At 50.0% G+C, this 15,624-nt stretch overlaps 1 protein-coding gene across 11 annotated transcripts in view; it reads right to left on the bottom strand.

Moving 5' to 3' along the window:
- Positions 1-396: 396 nt before the first annotated feature.
- The window catches only part of LOC105183037 (uncharacterized), a 212,729-nt gene continuing 197,501 nt past the window's right edge, over positions 397-15,624 (bottom strand). For 8 of the 11 annotated variants that reach the window (XM_025298928.1, XM_025298922.1, XM_025298926.1 and 5 more), the window contains 15 exons: positions 14,807-14,899; positions 14,360-14,602; positions 12,157-12,237; positions 11,473-11,622; positions 10,883-10,903; positions 10,475-10,742; positions 8,875-9,261; positions 8,525-8,686; positions 8,221-8,411; positions 7,767-7,997; positions 6,968-7,507; positions 6,515-6,697; positions 6,250-6,352; positions 6,031-6,165; positions 397-4,480 (listed from right to left, as the gene is read on the bottom strand). In XM_025298928.1, coding sequence (XP_025154713.1) covers positions 4,368-4,480; positions 6,031-6,165; positions 6,250-6,352; positions 6,515-6,697; positions 6,968-7,507; positions 7,767-7,997; positions 8,221-8,411; positions 8,525-8,686; positions 8,875-9,261; positions 10,475-10,742; positions 10,883-10,903; positions 11,473-11,622; positions 12,157-12,237; positions 14,360-14,602; positions 14,807-14,899 — 2,901 coding nt within the window. In that variant the 3' untranslated portion in view covers positions 397-4,367. Of the gene's footprint in view, positions 4,481-4,767; positions 4,847-6,030; positions 6,166-6,249; positions 6,353-6,514; positions 6,698-6,967; positions 7,508-7,766; positions 7,998-8,220; positions 8,412-8,524; positions 8,687-8,874; positions 9,262-10,474; positions 10,743-10,882; positions 10,904-11,472; positions 11,623-12,156; positions 12,238-14,359; positions 14,603-14,806; positions 14,900-15,624 lie in introns of all 11 variants that reach the window. The other 3 variants (XR_003112938.1, XM_025298920.1, XM_025298927.1) reach the window with 3 other exon arrangements.

The following is a 15,624-nucleotide window of genomic DNA, read 5'->3' on the forward strand; positions in this document are numbered from 1 at the left end:
CAAGATGCAGATAAATATTCGTGTAAATTCTTGTAAATTTTCATTCAAGTCAAAATTCAGTCGAGTAAAAATAGCGAAATTCATGAAAAAATCTACAAAAAACTGGCGTACGCTTAAGTTTCCGAGAGAAAGGAAACGGCAACGGTTTCCAGTGTCGCGCGGCAATGATATCTTTGCAGTTTCTCTTACCGAGATCGTCAAACTCGCGCATTGGTCTGCAGCAAGTAACCGATTCCATTTCACCTCTCAGCAAACTCTCAGCCGAATGATCACAACTCAACAAGGAGAAACAACATCCTGTCGGGTTAACGCGTCGCGAAAGCTCAGCCCATTGAAGCTCCACAGACCGAACTTTCGGATTGCGAGGGGGGCGAAAGAACGCAAGGCCGTTGCTGCTTCGTCGTACGATTTTTATTTCATCATTATAACAATAACAGTTCTTGTTCTCGTGTTAATTCGCGTAGTGTCCTGGCCTATACGAATAGAGTATCGCATCGGTGCCGCGCGCGCGTCTGCCGTGGTTCCTGCGAGCCGGTTCGCGCCACCGTTTGAGATCAGCGACGAAACGATATCGATTGCGCGCCGACCGACCGATCGATCGGTCGATCGCTCGCTCGCGCTGCGATTCTCGACGTCGGTACGTGGCGCGCGGCGAACTTCAGTTGCGGCGCGCGATCGCGAAAAGGCAGCCGCTCGTTTTCGCGTCAGTCGTTTCGTCGCGCGTCGCGTCGCGTTATCGCCGCGTACACGATAAAATTGTATTTACAATAATTCGCGTGTCCCGCCGCGCGCGCGATCGCGACGATCGCGGATTGTGTCACACGCGCGCGGGTAATATTATCGTCGTTATAAAAACTTATCTCTACGAACTCGTGGAGGGGAGGGGGGGGGGCCGAGAACGTGTAGAATGCCTAATGGCTAAATCGCCGCGAGTGATACTGCGTGCCACACGGGATTGGACATCTAAAAAACGAAGAAGGGAGAGACACTCAATAAAGGGCGCCGGTCCATCATCGTAACCATCATTAGCATCGTCATCGTCATCATTATTTCTCCAACACCGGGGTGGATACTCGAGGGAGGAGGGGTGAGTCTATAGTCTCTGGGAAATAATGAGTTTCTTCATGATTTCCTGCGTGTGTGTGTGTGTGTGTATGTTTGTGTACGTGTGTGCCGCTGGTGATTATAAAACCCAGATGGCACAGTGTCCTGAGATCACATCTCGGGTCGAGACGGTTTCAGGACGCTCGCCTGGGGAACATCCTGGACACACTCAGGATGATTCCGGAAAGTCTTGCGCTGCCTGGGAATGGAGGAACGCCTCCGCCTCTTTCTTATTATTATTATTATTATTATTATCATTATTACTATTATTATTATCGTTATTGTTGTCGTTATTATTATTGTTATAACTATTATTATTATTATTATTATTAACTGTTCGGTGGTTGCCGGTTTTGTAATTCCTTGTCGACAGCAGCCCGAAAGAAATCTCCCTTTTCCGACGAGCACTAACGCGAGCGAAGGTGTACACTTAAACAAACGCGTGCATAATGCCTATGTCTATGTACAAATTTATTGCGAAGAGAGTGAGGTACAATAAATCTCCAATTTTTCTGCGCCTCAACGCGCGGAGAGATCAGGTAGACAGGCTGATCTGACAGACGCTTCGCACCACCGAAGGGTTAATAATCCGAAATTAATTTCTACAAACAACTGAGACGTTATAGCTATAAAAGCGAGCGCGCAAGCGGTTACCACATTGAGAATATATCTCTCGACGAACGAAATATAAAGGGAAAGAAAAATTGATGCTAGAGAGGGGTACAGTGATCGACGAGACAACAGCTCGACGTAGGCCTGGCTCGACCGGACGAAGGTTCGAGCCGATCGAGCCTGATCCGAACCTCGCAATCTCGCCCGCGGAAATTCGCTTCCGCGTTGACGAATTAAGCCGCCGGTGGATTAATTAATCCGGTCAGATTAAGGGGAGCCAATTCGACCGTGGGCCGAATTCTCCTCCCTGCCGTTCGCGAGACGGTATTTACGCCGGCCGTTACGAACGCATCTCAACGAGAGCGGGTCTCGAGTCCGGTTCGACGAGTCCGGATGAAACCCGGTCGGGTCGAGCGAACGAAACGAGAGGCACGCCGATGTTGCGCGCGAGCGCGTCTCGCGACTCCTTTTTACAGTCAGACTTACGGCCTCGTCGCCGTCGGCGCGCGTTTACCCGCGTTGCTCCGCGTTTCTCGTTCTCCCGAGGACGGCGGCGGTCCGTCGATCGACGATCGACTTCGGTTGCTTCGGTCGCGAGCTCGATCGCTCGTCGCCGGCCGCCGCGACTATTTGGCACACACCTCCGTCCCGCGCGACTCTCTGCGTTACGCAACTCTCTGCTCTAAACATTAAGATGCCATGCTATAAAATGGCCCGTGGCAAATCGCGTACAACGCTAACAGTAACGGGCGTCTCGCAAGCGTGTGTATCATGCGCTCCTTACAATCTAGTTTACACGCTAATCACGCCGCGCTCGGCGAATCCCTCGGGATCCGAGAGCCCCTGTCCCTCCGATAATCGAGTTCGGCGAGTAAGATCCCTATCGAGGCTCGATCTCTCAACGCGCTCAAGGGCGAAATTACACGCGGAGCAAGTCGCCTTTCAACGCTGTTTTCATGAATATTTTTCACAGAAACGGTAGGATCAATGGACTTTTGGAAATTTTCAAAAGTGTACTCACTAATGTTCAAGGTATAAAATAAATTTGTTACTATCCATATGGAAAGTACGCATAAAACTTTAATCGCGTTTATCTGGAAACACCATTTTCTCAAACTGTCGACACGATTACGCAAGAGAAATATTGAACCGAATAACTTGAAATTTTTGCGCAATATACAGTAGACATGCAGTTTTCGCACCTATCTCGAACACAGTTATATTTTATTTTATTCATTTTTTTAAACATGATTACAAGTTGAAAAAAGTTTCATTTTCGATACTATTTTTTTTTACAGTCATTATTCTTCCAAACCTGGCTTCATTTTGCTACGGGCTATAATGGGCAGTCGAACATTTTAAAAATCTTTCTTACTAGTTAGTTTCAGAGTAGTGAGAGATCTGGAATTATGTTGACAGCAAACATAGAGCTCGCAAACGGATGACTGCATTTTTATCTACAATTGCAAATTGGATCGGTTCTTGTGATTCAACCAAATTTATTTTATATTTTGGACGTTAATGAATACACTGTGGAAATTTCAAGTCCATTGCTCTTACTGTTTCTGTTGAAAGAATTCGTAAAAACAGACTCGAAAACGGTCTTCCGCATGTAATTCCCCCCCTTAAGGGCGTCTCGCGCGCTGCGCTGATATATTGATATCTCCCGCGCTCGACTCTCTTCCTTCTCTCCCTGCCTCCAATAACTCGCGACGCTCGCACGTCGCGTCGCTCGAACGACGAGCTCTCGTCCCGCGCCGTTCGAGATCTACGACTTCTGCTGCTGCTGCTGCGCTCAGACTTTGGTGGCGGTCCGCGCGACCGCGTCGCTCGCGGTCATATAAAAGTGCTTTCGCATCGTGAAAATGATTGTACGTAAAACGACGCGCGACCGCGCGTCGGAGTCGGAGTCTTCCTAGTCGAGGAGCACCGAGCGCGTCTCTCCCTCTCCCTCCCTCTCTCTCTCTCTCTCTCTCGTTACATTTCTAAATACATACATCGATTCGAAAAAAGTGTAGAGAACTTTCACGGTTGCGCGCATAGAGACGCGATAAAAGGTTTCCCAAAGTCCGCGCGTCGACGTGAAAATCCGTCGCGCGGAAGAGTGACTTCGTTTTCGTATGCGAGACGTCGGCGGCGGCAGCCGCTCTCGCTCACCCAGCGTCGAATGTAAAAGGTCGGTGTAAAAAAATGACAAGCGGTCGTCGCGAGATCGAGGTCTCTCTCGCTGTCTCGCAGTCTGATATATAACACGGAGAGAGAGAGCGGTGAGCGTCCGCTCCGCTCTCCGCGTCGCACACGGCAAGTGCGGAAATTACAGTCCGTGAGCTTGCAATCGACGTTCTCTCGTGACGCCGCGTCACACGAGCTCCTTAACCGTTTAACGAATATGTCACAGCTACTTTTGTTATCGTTTTATTTAGTCGATGATTATGTACAGTCTCTCGAGGTGCGAATGAAAGAAAGGGCTTGCTCGGTGCTGAGCGCACGAATTCCCGCGCGAGTTTCCTCTTAAACTAAGCGCGCCGGAGAGGAACGTTCCTCCGTGTTTTCTCTCTCTCTCTCTCTCTCTCTCTCTCTCTCTCTCTCTCTTTCTCGCTTTCTCTCGTCCTCGCATTGGCAGTAGGGTTCTTCGCGCTCTTAGGAGCAGCTTACGAATAGTAGTTCTCTCTTTGCTGATAAAGCGGCAAGGGAGCCACGGGTGAGAGGTCCTCGTCGTCTAAGCTCGACTCGGTTTTCAGCGGTAGCGTTGCCAGAGCTTTCACTGTCGGCGAAGCAGATGTTGATGAGATAATTGTGTGGGCAATGAACCGAACGATATACGTTTGCTGAAAGCGAGGCTCGATTGCCCGCGTGAAATAATTTTCCTGTTTCTCTCTTTCGATTAGTCTGCAGGAAGGATCGCAAAAGGTCGCAACTCTCGCCTCGTTTCAGCAAACGTCGACGGAATCTGATCTCACGATCGACCCCGTCTGTGGTGAGCTCGATCGGGGAGAAAAGTAGGAGAGAAAAGACGTGAAAAGAAACAAAAATGAAAAATGATAAACAAACCTGAAAATGATAACGTGACGTGCGTGTCCTATAGAGGAGGAAGGATGGAGTAAGCATGTCAGTCAGTGTGCCTGGTTACCTACACACAAGCACAAACAATCCAAACAACACTCCCTAAGATGAGAAACTATATTCGCTAGAATTTGGCGCGTCTCGAGCTTTCGAAGCCGCAGTAATATTGTAAAACAGCATACACAACTCGGGTGAGGCATGCGTTGCCGCGTCGCACTGTGTGAGAGTGTGTGCGTGTACTTTGCTCGACAGCTGAATAATCGCGTGAAATAAACGCTCGAGAGTCTCGCGAGAGAATGTTTCGGTAAACGGTAGAAAATTATAACGAATAATACCCGTGACGCAGCGTAACATTGAAAACTCCATCGATCTCACACCGATCAAACGGAGCAAAGAGACAAAAGGTGGGTGCTATTCAGAGGTAAAACGAGCTTGGTTTAGTCGTGGTCTAACAATAGAGTATATAAGAAGAGACTAACGACATTTGTACTCAGAGACAATTTTTAATGACTTGGTCTTGTATTAACTCGGCTTGAATTTAAATTACCTGCAAGGGTAGTCCAAGGTTGGTTTAACCCTTAATCGCTACATAGGGCGCACATACACGCCCTGACGTTGCCATTGATCAAGAATTTCTTTCCCACATTCTTCTTTGGCCTTATTGGCCGAACATCTTTTCTCGATAATGTTCTTTCTTTCCTTTCAATCTCGAATCCGTCAGGATTCACACTTCTCCTCTGTGGTCCAATTAACCTTCTTACTTCGCTTTGTTTTATTTCACGTGTCTATTGAGAATAATTCTAGTGTCACAAATTTAAAAAAAAAGCCCTCAAAACGCAAACACGAATCTCAAAAGTCGCGCTTTAACAATCCCTGGTGATTGAATTTCGTCGGCCACGCAGTATCTAAAGATAAACTTTAGACAATTAAATATAGGATCCTACTATGAATACCGCCTGAAGGATTTAATTTCCTTAATTTGGATATCAAATTTAAACCATTTTGAAAACATCTCTGAATAACATCCAGCTCTAGTTTATCTTTAGTCCATAGATAGGCTATTTAAGGACTGGCTAAGCCAGGACTAAAGTAAGATTATTACGGTTGTCTCTGAATAGCACCCAAAAGAGACGATCTTCGAAAGCCACTGTACGAAAGGAGCGCATGCTGCTGCTGCTGCCCGCGGTTCTACGTATTGGACTATTAAAAATCATGCGTAGAACGGTGCATCCGGGCGAGTCGTCAACGTACCCGCTACCATTTTGCTTTTCTCCATCACTTGCTTCGCCAATATCTGATTCAGCTGGAGAATGTGCTCCCGCTGCCGCTTTTCCTCCACCACTTTCCTCTTCAGGGTGTCTGACTTCTCCACATTGGACTCGTCGTCTGAAATAGCACGATCCAGAGACATTCGAATGTCAGAGTATCGCATCATCGCATTGGGTAGTTAAAAGACAGGATGTTACGTACCACCTCCTTCCGGGGCGGTCACGGTCGTCTCCGAGAGCATCTTCCTGATCGCCTCAGCCTTCTTCAAGCGTTGCTGTTGCTCCTCCGCCGTCAATTCCGGCGTCTGGAAAATGAACGAGAGACACCGTTGTGATCTACACAGGGCAATCCATTTGGCTTGTACATGCGTTCAGGCGTTCAGCAGGCGTTCGAATCTACCCGGCTCAAACCGCGAGAACGCGAATTGGAACTTGAAAGAATCGAGACTGGCAACGCCGGCGAGTACCTGTTCAGGAATATACCGCTCGGGGATGACGATTTTGTTGGGCGTGCCCAACAGCTGGTCTATGGTGCTCTCATTGTACTTTAGCTCCTTGTGGCTCAACGTCGATCGCACGACGTCGGGAGCGTTTATCCTCGGTCTCAGCGCTCTCTCCATGTCCAAGTCGTCCCTGGCTCTACCCATGCCCTAAAAAGACGGCCCGAGTCAATCGTGTCCCTCGCGTGCGAGCGTGGGCATGGATTCTCCTCCCAGAGTTGTCAAAGCTGCCACGGCAGTGCGAACGTAGCGCGATGCAGTGGTGAGACGGAGAAGTGAGACGCGCGTAGAGAGACGTGACGTATCCCGTGAACGACAGGTGAGCGGGTGACAACGAGAGAGAAAGAGAGAGAGAGAGAGAGAGAGAGAAAGAAAAAGGAAGTGACAGAAACGGAAATTAAGTGAAAACGAAAAGAGTACCATCTTGGAGAAAGTGTCCTGTAAGTCGAGCACCGGTTTGCTACTAGACACGGTGTAGTGCCGCCTCTTCTCCCGCGGGATCTGCCTTCGTCGCGGCCCTTCCACCCTCTTCTCCGTCATCTCTTTGATTATCTGTTTGGCGGCCTCGCTCTTGAACACCGGCGACAGTTGCGGCGACTCGGACGTCTTCGTGCTCGGCGCGCCCGAAGCGATCGCTGCGATCGCCGTCGCCGGTCTCTCGTGCACGCCAACGTTCGTCGGCGACGTTAGCTCGGGGCTCATCGCGCCCGCGAGGATGCCCGGCGGCCTGATCGACGACGACGCCGCACCGTCGTAGTGCCGGTAAGGCCCGGGCGGGTTGTAGTAATGGTGCGGCTGCGCCGCGGCGGCGGTTTGCGGCGGGTAACTCGGATTCTGGCTCGGGCTGTACGACGACGTGGTGGAGTAGTTGGGCGAGCTCATCGCCATGTGAGAACTGGACGTGGTACTGTCCGTGTACGGCGACAAAGTGCTATCGGAGCTGCCGTCGTGACTTTCGAACTGCGACGGTCGTCGAAATAACAAAAAAGGAAGAAAAAAGAAAATGTAATGCGAGGAGCGAAAGGGATCCAAAACGAAAAACGGTCCGGGTGGGGGGCGAGAGATGCGAGCGGGTGCCAGATGCTCAGGGTGGAGTATGGTCGCTGATGATACCCGTGCTTTCACTATCGAACAAGCGCGAGGACTATTCGCGAAAGTGAGGCTTCGGCTCTGCGAGGGGGAGGGCAAGCCTGAGACTGTCGCGTCGCCTATGACTTACCCTGATTTTGTGCCGTCGTGCCATCATGCTCTTCAGGGCGTGCATGCTGTCGCTGCGCGGTGGAGGGACCACCGGTCCGTAGTGCACCCCGGAGTGCTGCTTTTGCCCGCCGAAACCGCGCGGGAGGGACATGCTCCTCTGGAACTGAACGTCGTCCAGCTCGGACAGCTGAACCGTGCTTTGAGCGTGGACGATCGGCGACTCTTCCACCACCCTGCCCAGCTGCGCTTTCTGGACAAGCGAGAGGATTGGCGTTAGCGAGAAAATCAATGTCGAGCCAATAGCGCTCTTTTGTAACATTCAACGTCGCGGCAACAACGCACCGTCGTTCAAGGTTACAGAAGACCTACAGAGATCCACACGTTTCCGCATGATTCACAGCGAAACGAAGCGCCCGAGAGATTACAAGCTACAAGAGAGACAGCTAATATCACTGCAGCGCGTATCGATTCACCTCGAATTTTTGGGAGCCTCCCAAGTCATCGTCGCACAGTCTCTTGGCACCACCCGGTGCCTGAAGGCCGTTCGTCAGCGGGATCCCAAGGTTGCCGGTCCTGTCGCCGCGGTCCCTCTGTCGTCTCTCCGACTCGCGTTTCACTATGCGCACCGTCTTGATCTCTTGCTTCTCGCGATTGTGCATCAAACCTTCGGGGGGGGGGGGGGGACAGAGCGACGGAAAGAGAGAGAATGAAACTTCCAAATGTCGCGTCTCAAAGTTCCACGTGTTCCACCGCCGAAGAAGCGGCAGGACGACTTACCGGCGAACTTGTTGTCCTCGTTCTGTCTGTAATTGTCATTCAACAGCAGTGCCTCCTCGCTCAGCGGTGGCGGCGGCGGCGGCGGGATGTATTCCGGAGCGGGATTTGGCGCGCCGTTCAGCACGCTTCCGTTGTGCTTGCTCGTGTCGGTGATGTAATCACCTGGAATTGAGGAGAGTGAGAAATCGGTGCGAATGAATATTTCACGCGTACATTTCATCATTGTGTCGCAGCTAACATGCGCCAACGTAGCGCCGATGTAGCTTCAATTATTAGCTACATTGACTCGTCGCTGGGAGCCGTCTCCTCGCTACGACGAATTAACGGAGAAACGTTCCTCACACACTCACCCGGCACCCTGGAGTCCGTGTTGACGTAGAGAGGCGCCACTTGAATCGTGCTGCCCTTGCCCTGCATCTGGTCCTTCAGCAGCTGTTGCTTCAATTGATGTTGCTGGATCTGCTCGCGCAGCTGCGGCGACAGCGCCGATATGTGATTCTGCGAGGGCTGCGCGTAGGGCTGTTGATTCGGATGGCGACTCAACGGCGACGAGTCTTTGTATTGCGTAGGCGAGCCGTAGCGTTGGTGAGGATTGTCGTTGTGCTTGCTAGGAGGCGACGCGGACAAGGGCGGGCTCGACGACGAGTCCAGGCCGTGGTCCAGGGTTATTCCGGAGTCCAGGTCGGTCTCCAGCCAGGAGTTCTGCGTGCGCTTCTTCGGGTGGTGCACCTGCGGGGCTGGGGAACGATCCTTCGTTAGTCATATCGTCATCCTCTCTCTCTCTCTCTCTCTCTCTCTCTCTCTCTCTCTCTCTCTCTCTCTCTCTCTCTCTCTCTCTCTTTCTCTCGCGTTATTTCTAACACCGTTACCGTTGCACACTACTTGATGTTATTTTTCTCGTCAATAACGGTACAATATTCGATACAAGCGATCGCATCTTTTGGAAGCTAGGCGTCTCCCCGATGATGAGACATGGTTGAGCATTAGCAACGGGCATTGTATCGCGGAAAAGAGAGTCTTCAAAAGTCGGTGGAAAGGATTGCGAGAATTACAACGACTCTTCTCGAGCAACGGCCAAGGTAACGAGTTGGCTCTTCCACGGGTAACGAGTAACATTACGTACACTGTGGATTTTACAGATTTTAACCCTTTGCATTCGGAGCCATCTCGCGGGTTACCTATCAGCAGCTCGGCGGCACCTTTTTAGGAAAATGTGCAAACAGAAATCACGTCATATTAAATAGCGTGGTTTTGAAACCAAGTAATTTATTGTAATGATATTTGGTTTATGTGAATCTTCAGACATTGAGGAAAATATTTATGACGAAACAATCAGAATTTTATATCTTATATTTTTCTAACGTGTGGTAATGTGTGCGAAACCGAGTCACCGATATGCATTACAGGTTCGTTGATACATGTTGCACAATAGTAATTTGTTTGGCGTCTTTCACCCGCTGTTTTTCTGAGCAGACAATGCAGTTTTCTTCCTCCTACATTGAGAATATGTAATTTATCGTCAAGTTTGTTCTCTTTCTACGTAACACCGGCTGATACTTTTTTCACATATGTCTCAGTATATATACCATATTTTGATTTGGTTTTTCGTGACGTTTGAATAAAAACTTCAAGAAAACACATGCGTTTTTGCAAAATTTGCGCTCGCACGAGTTTATCCTGTATAATTACTAATAAAGTAATCTCCTCAGAGGGGACATCCGAGCGCAAAGGGTTAAAAAACAGCTCTCGCCACTCTCCGGCAGATTCTTCTCATATCGGTAATTGATGTGAAACCTGATCGGACTGCTTCGAGCATCCCAATACGATTGCGGAGGGCATCGATCAGCCAGCGCAACGTGCCGCAGCTGGACAGTTCCGGGAGGGGGAGGGGGGCAGTTTCCAACTGTCCCGACGCGTTATGTAGCTCCGCTGCGCGGCACCAAGACTCACCGTGCGCGGCCTGCGGGCGTATTTGCTGCACCAAACTGTGCGATTTCTCCGTCAATTGGCGAACTTGAATGCTCAGTTCCTTCCGCTGCCTCTGCAGGTCGCCCACGAGCTGCTGCACTCGCCTTAGTTCCGCCTCCAATGGCGCGGTAGTACTCGAGGTGTCTCGGGTTATGTTGCCGGCGTATCTGCGGGAAGCCTGCAGCTTCTGCCTGAGCACGACCAAGTCCTGCTCCAATCTCGCGTTCTCCGCCACCGTTTCCTCGAGTTTCTGCAAGCACGTCGACACGTCGCTGGTCATTAAAGCGGACGGGTGATTCGAGCGATAAGACGATCGCCGCCGACAAAAATGGCAACTAAATGGCGAACGACGGAACTGAAAGCTATAGTGTGGTGAATGGTGTAATTTACCTGGAAGAATACCGGCTTTACCTGGAAACAGTGAATCCCAGCTTTAAATCACTCTACGTAATAGGATCTATCTCTCGCGAACGTGGCGATTCTAAATTCTCGCGTGCTCCCATGTTCCCTACACGTAATTCACGTTGCGAAGGATCGACTTCAGCAACTCAAGGACAACAAAACTGAGCAGAAGCGCGAAAGAGTGATCGACGTAAGAGGCGAGGAAGAAAGTTCTCCAACTGTCGTTTCGCTCAATTTTCATCGGGAAAATGATGGGCGCTGTCTCTCTCTCTCTCTCTCTCCCTCTCTCTTTAATCGGAGAATCTGTTGTTAATTGGAACGTCGGAAAGTAATGACGCACGTCCAACACTTTGGCGACTACCAGGACCGAGAAAAAACGCAAAAAAAAAGAAAAAAAACGCAAAACGAACAAAGATGACGAGCGGCGATTATTCGCATTTTGCGAAATTCCGGCTGACACGCAATTTGCTTGTTTTTCTGCCAATCAGTCTCCATCGTTTTTAATGGAATCGCGCGAGCGCGCGACATTGGATGGAAACGCGTATTAGCGGCTGTCAGGTACGCTTCGAAATGTCTACCTTGGAGTTGTGAGCGAGCAGCACTCGCACCCTGCTCAGTTCGCGCTCCAGCAGGAGCTGCTGCTTCCGATATCGCTCGGCCTCGGCCAAATTGCTCCTGCTGCCTTGCAGTTTGTGCCGCAGCCCGCCCAGAGCCTTCTCCAGTATTTCCTGCGAGCATGAAATGCGGCGATGCGTGTGATACCACAGAGATTTTTTCTATATCCGCGATGCACAGGACGAGCGACGTCGCCGCGCATCCGCGGATGTACAGGACGTTCGTCCTGTCCGCGGCCGAGTATCGACTCTTCGCGCGCGAAAATTCCCGGACGAAACGGGATGGATATTCTCGTGCGGACGAGAGTGACGTCGCGACCGAGGGACTTTTCGGGCTCGTGGTATTCCGTCGAGGCGAGAGAAAATATCGTTGTCGTTCCGCTGGAATTGTCTTCGCGAGTATATCGCGGAACTTTCTTTCGAGGGAAACTCGCCGCTTTTTTTTGCCGCTATATTCGCCGATCGAGCGTGACATTCTCGTTTACGTCGAGCGATGTCCAACTTCGAGGAAATACGCGGAATTTTTTCGAGGAAATTTTCCAATCTTCAAGGATCCCGCTTTTTCTCTCTCTCTCTCTCTCTCTCTCTCTCTCTTTCTCTCTGAAATACCGTCGTCGTCATTGTTGTGACATGGGCGTCGATACCAACCTTGTCTTGTTGGAGACTGTGCAGCGTGCCAGATTCCTCTTGAAGCAATCGATCCAGTTTGTAGAGTTGCTGCACTTTGGCCTGCGACATAGAAAGGCTACCGAGTGAACTACGAAACCTTGAAGTTTCGCTGCTCAGTCGAGCAGGGTTGTAGTGTTTCAACCGTAACGAGTCTCGGGGAAAGAGAGAACGGCCACAGTTAATACTAGAACAACGTGTACCTCTCTTCTATCCCGGCGTTTGTCTCTGCCAGGCTTCCGACCGGGCATTTCTTAGTCGCGCGTCAAAGAGAAAATGTGCTTTTCAACGATATTTCACTAGTTTCAGTAGCTTCGGATCTCTCGAAAGGGACAAATTAACCTTTCGCGACCTAATCACGACGCAGGTGCGCCCGTTCGAATTACAAGTCACTGCCGATGTGAAATCAGTGACATCCGATCAGTCGTAAAAAATCACCGTCGACAGGATCAATCGAGGAAAGCTATGACGCGACGAGAGGAATGTCATAATCGGTTGAATAAGAGAGACAGGCGCGCATGTCGTTTCATCTGAACATACTCGCGTGCGCAAAGATTCGTCGCATATTTAATAACGACCCGTACAAAAACTTGTTAGGACCATCCTCATGAAGTATAAGGCCCCGATAAGGCTGAAAATAAGATGCCCTAAAAAGAATGTCTCATTATTATCACATCAGATCCCGAGATGGATCTTTTAGGGATACCTTAGATTTTACGAAATAAAACTTTGATAAGGAAAATTGATGAGGGTCTCAGAAGGATTTATTAGAGGTGCCTTAAATTTAATAATAAATATAAGACTTTGATAGGGAAAACCGATAAGGACCTTAGAAAGATCTTTTAGGGATGCCTTAGATTTTACGCTTTAACATGGAAAACTAATATGGGCCGTAAAAGGATCTTTTAAGAGAGAATGCTTTAGACATACAAAATTAAGTTTTGTGTCATAGAAAATTAATAAGATCTGAAGCATGTAATAAAATTGTCATAGTTTAGTATTGTTTTAGTAGGTACGCTCTATCCGGCTCTCTTAAAGATTTTTTTAATTGCACCGCAATTAAAAATAAATTTTATTAGTTTTATTAGTTGCCATATTCATTAGTCTCTTCCAAGAATTTTTCTAGTATTGCCTTCGTTTTGAAATGCAGGAAACTTTAATATAAACAGCAGCAGAATTTTTATGTGTAAAGAATACTAGATTTTATCGTAAAGTATGCTATATTTTTAAACTAAAAAATTCTTGTATACTAACAAAGTTATGAAGAAGTTATAAAGAAATAAAGAAATTACAGTCTAAATTTCTTGGAATGAAAAGACCAAATATTTTTACTCGAGCAATAATAAAAATATTTCTTTACAAGACCCTCATTATTATATTGCCTTATAAGGACTCGTTAAACCATTATTATTACACATCTTGCAAGCTACCCTTGTCTTTCTATCCCTACTAAGGCCCGATCAATGTTAGGTAAAAATAATCAGACCCTTACCAGAGTCCTATTAATTCTTCTACTCGGGGGGAAAGACGCGCGCGCTTGTTGATAAAATATTAAATTTCCTGTCGCTCGCTTCGAGGGTGCTCACGGTGAAAATTTCGACGAGGAGCTTTGGTCGACGTGATAAGAAGGAAACGAGAAATAAGATACGAAGTGGACACTGTCCGCGGAGACTCGACTCGGCCCGGCTCGACTCCACTCGAGAGAGTGTATATCCCTCGGTAAAGTAAGCCCTCTCTCTCTCTCTCTCTCTCTCTTCTCGTGGAATTTACGAGGGGTCGTAAGTGTCGTCCGAGTTGAGCGCCGGCGGTCGCGGCTGCTGCTCGTCCTTAATTTTTGCACGTGGTTTTTCCTGCAATCGGCTTCCGACGCAGTCACGAGGGATGATGCGCTGGAATTGCCTCCGCCGGTCGCAGGGAATTCCGGAGCGTCGCTCACGACGCGGATGCGATACGTCCTGCCTAGAGCACAGCCGGGTCTCCCTGGGAACGCTGCGACGGAGGATGGCAGCAGGAGAGACCGAAACACGCGCCCGCGCGCGTCTTGCGAGGGAGATAAAATCGATCGAACGTAAACACGCTCCGTCGTGAATATCAAGCGCGAAGCGAGCGAGCGAGCGAGCGAGCGAGCGAACGACGGAGAGCGAAACACACTCGAGGGCTGGAAATTCGCGATCGAATCGCTCACCTGCAGCTGCCCGTGATCCGGGCTCAGCCGATCCCAGTCCCTGCGCTCCTCCGCCAGCAGCCGTTGCTCCTGCACCCTCTGGTTGAACTCCAGACGGTCGCGGTGATCCCTCGCGTTCTCATGCATCGGATCGTGCCGAGAGCCGGGAGCGTTGCTGGTCCCGTTGGCAGTGTTGCGGTTGTACAGGGAGCCCAGTTTCACCATGTTGTCCACGAGGTTCACGAGAGGCTTGCTCTTCTCGTACTGCCAGCGAGAAAGCAAACGCCACGGTCAACGTGTCTCTCTCTCTCTCTCTCCCTCTCTCCCTCTCTCTATCTATCTATCTATCTATCTTTCCGTCTTCGCGCACATTCTACCGCTCTCCTCTCTTTTCTCTTTTCTCTCTGTCTTATCTTTTTTTTCGGTTTTTGCTTTTTACCGTTTTGCGCGCGCGCGCGCGCTCCTCACCTGCTTCTCAAGATCCATCAGGTGTCTCTTGAGTTCCTCGAGCTTCTGAAGATTCTCCAGCCGTCTCGGCGTGTCGAGCTCCGCCAGTCTAGCCTGCGGACGCACAAAACACACGGAACGTTTATTTCGTCTGGTCCGTTACTGCTGCCGGCACGGGGCCGACCTCCGTCTCTGGCACGGCGATTTAGCGCGCTAAATCGGAAGTGATACCGTGACACACCTCGACAGCTCGTGCACGTTCAGCTGTGCCAGGACACGCGACGCGACAACGCAACGGACACGCCGCGGAGGAAAAGCGTACTCTACGACCTCGACGCGGGTCATGGTTACTGCTCGCGTCCCGAATCCGTTAACACGATCCGACTCGTCGATGGAGTCGGGCCGCGTGACGACGACCGGGCCGGGTCGGATTCGAGTCTGTCCGAGCCTCTCGAATCGGAATCGGCGGCCGAGTGTTTGACGTCGAATGCGGGACGCGAGCGCCAACACATCGCATACCGGACGATTCTCATCTACTCGATTACGACCGCTGCGCTTTCATCAGCAGTCCGCCGAGTCCTCCGTTGGTCAAGCCTGCCTCGTGATTTGCGCGCGAGCGTATGTTACATGCCGTCGACGAAGACTGCGTGATCGTCGCGTGGATTCGCAGTCCGAGTGCACCTACACACAGCGGTCTAAATTCTAACACATCCTGAAAGATCTCGTCAAACCGCACGGTCGTCCGTCGCAGCGAATCACCTCGCCCTCTTTCTCTCCCCCTCTCTCTCTCTCTCTCTCTCTCTCTCTCTCTCTTTCTCTCCCTCTCTCTCACTCTCTAC

Source organism: Harpegnathos saltator, unplaced genomic scaffold, assembly GCF_003227715.2.
Source record: "Harpegnathos saltator strain DR-91 unplaced genomic scaffold, Hsal_v8.6 scaffold248, whole genome shotgun sequence".
NCBI lineage: Eukaryota > Metazoa > Arthropoda > Insecta > Hymenoptera > Formicidae > Harpegnathos > Harpegnathos saltator.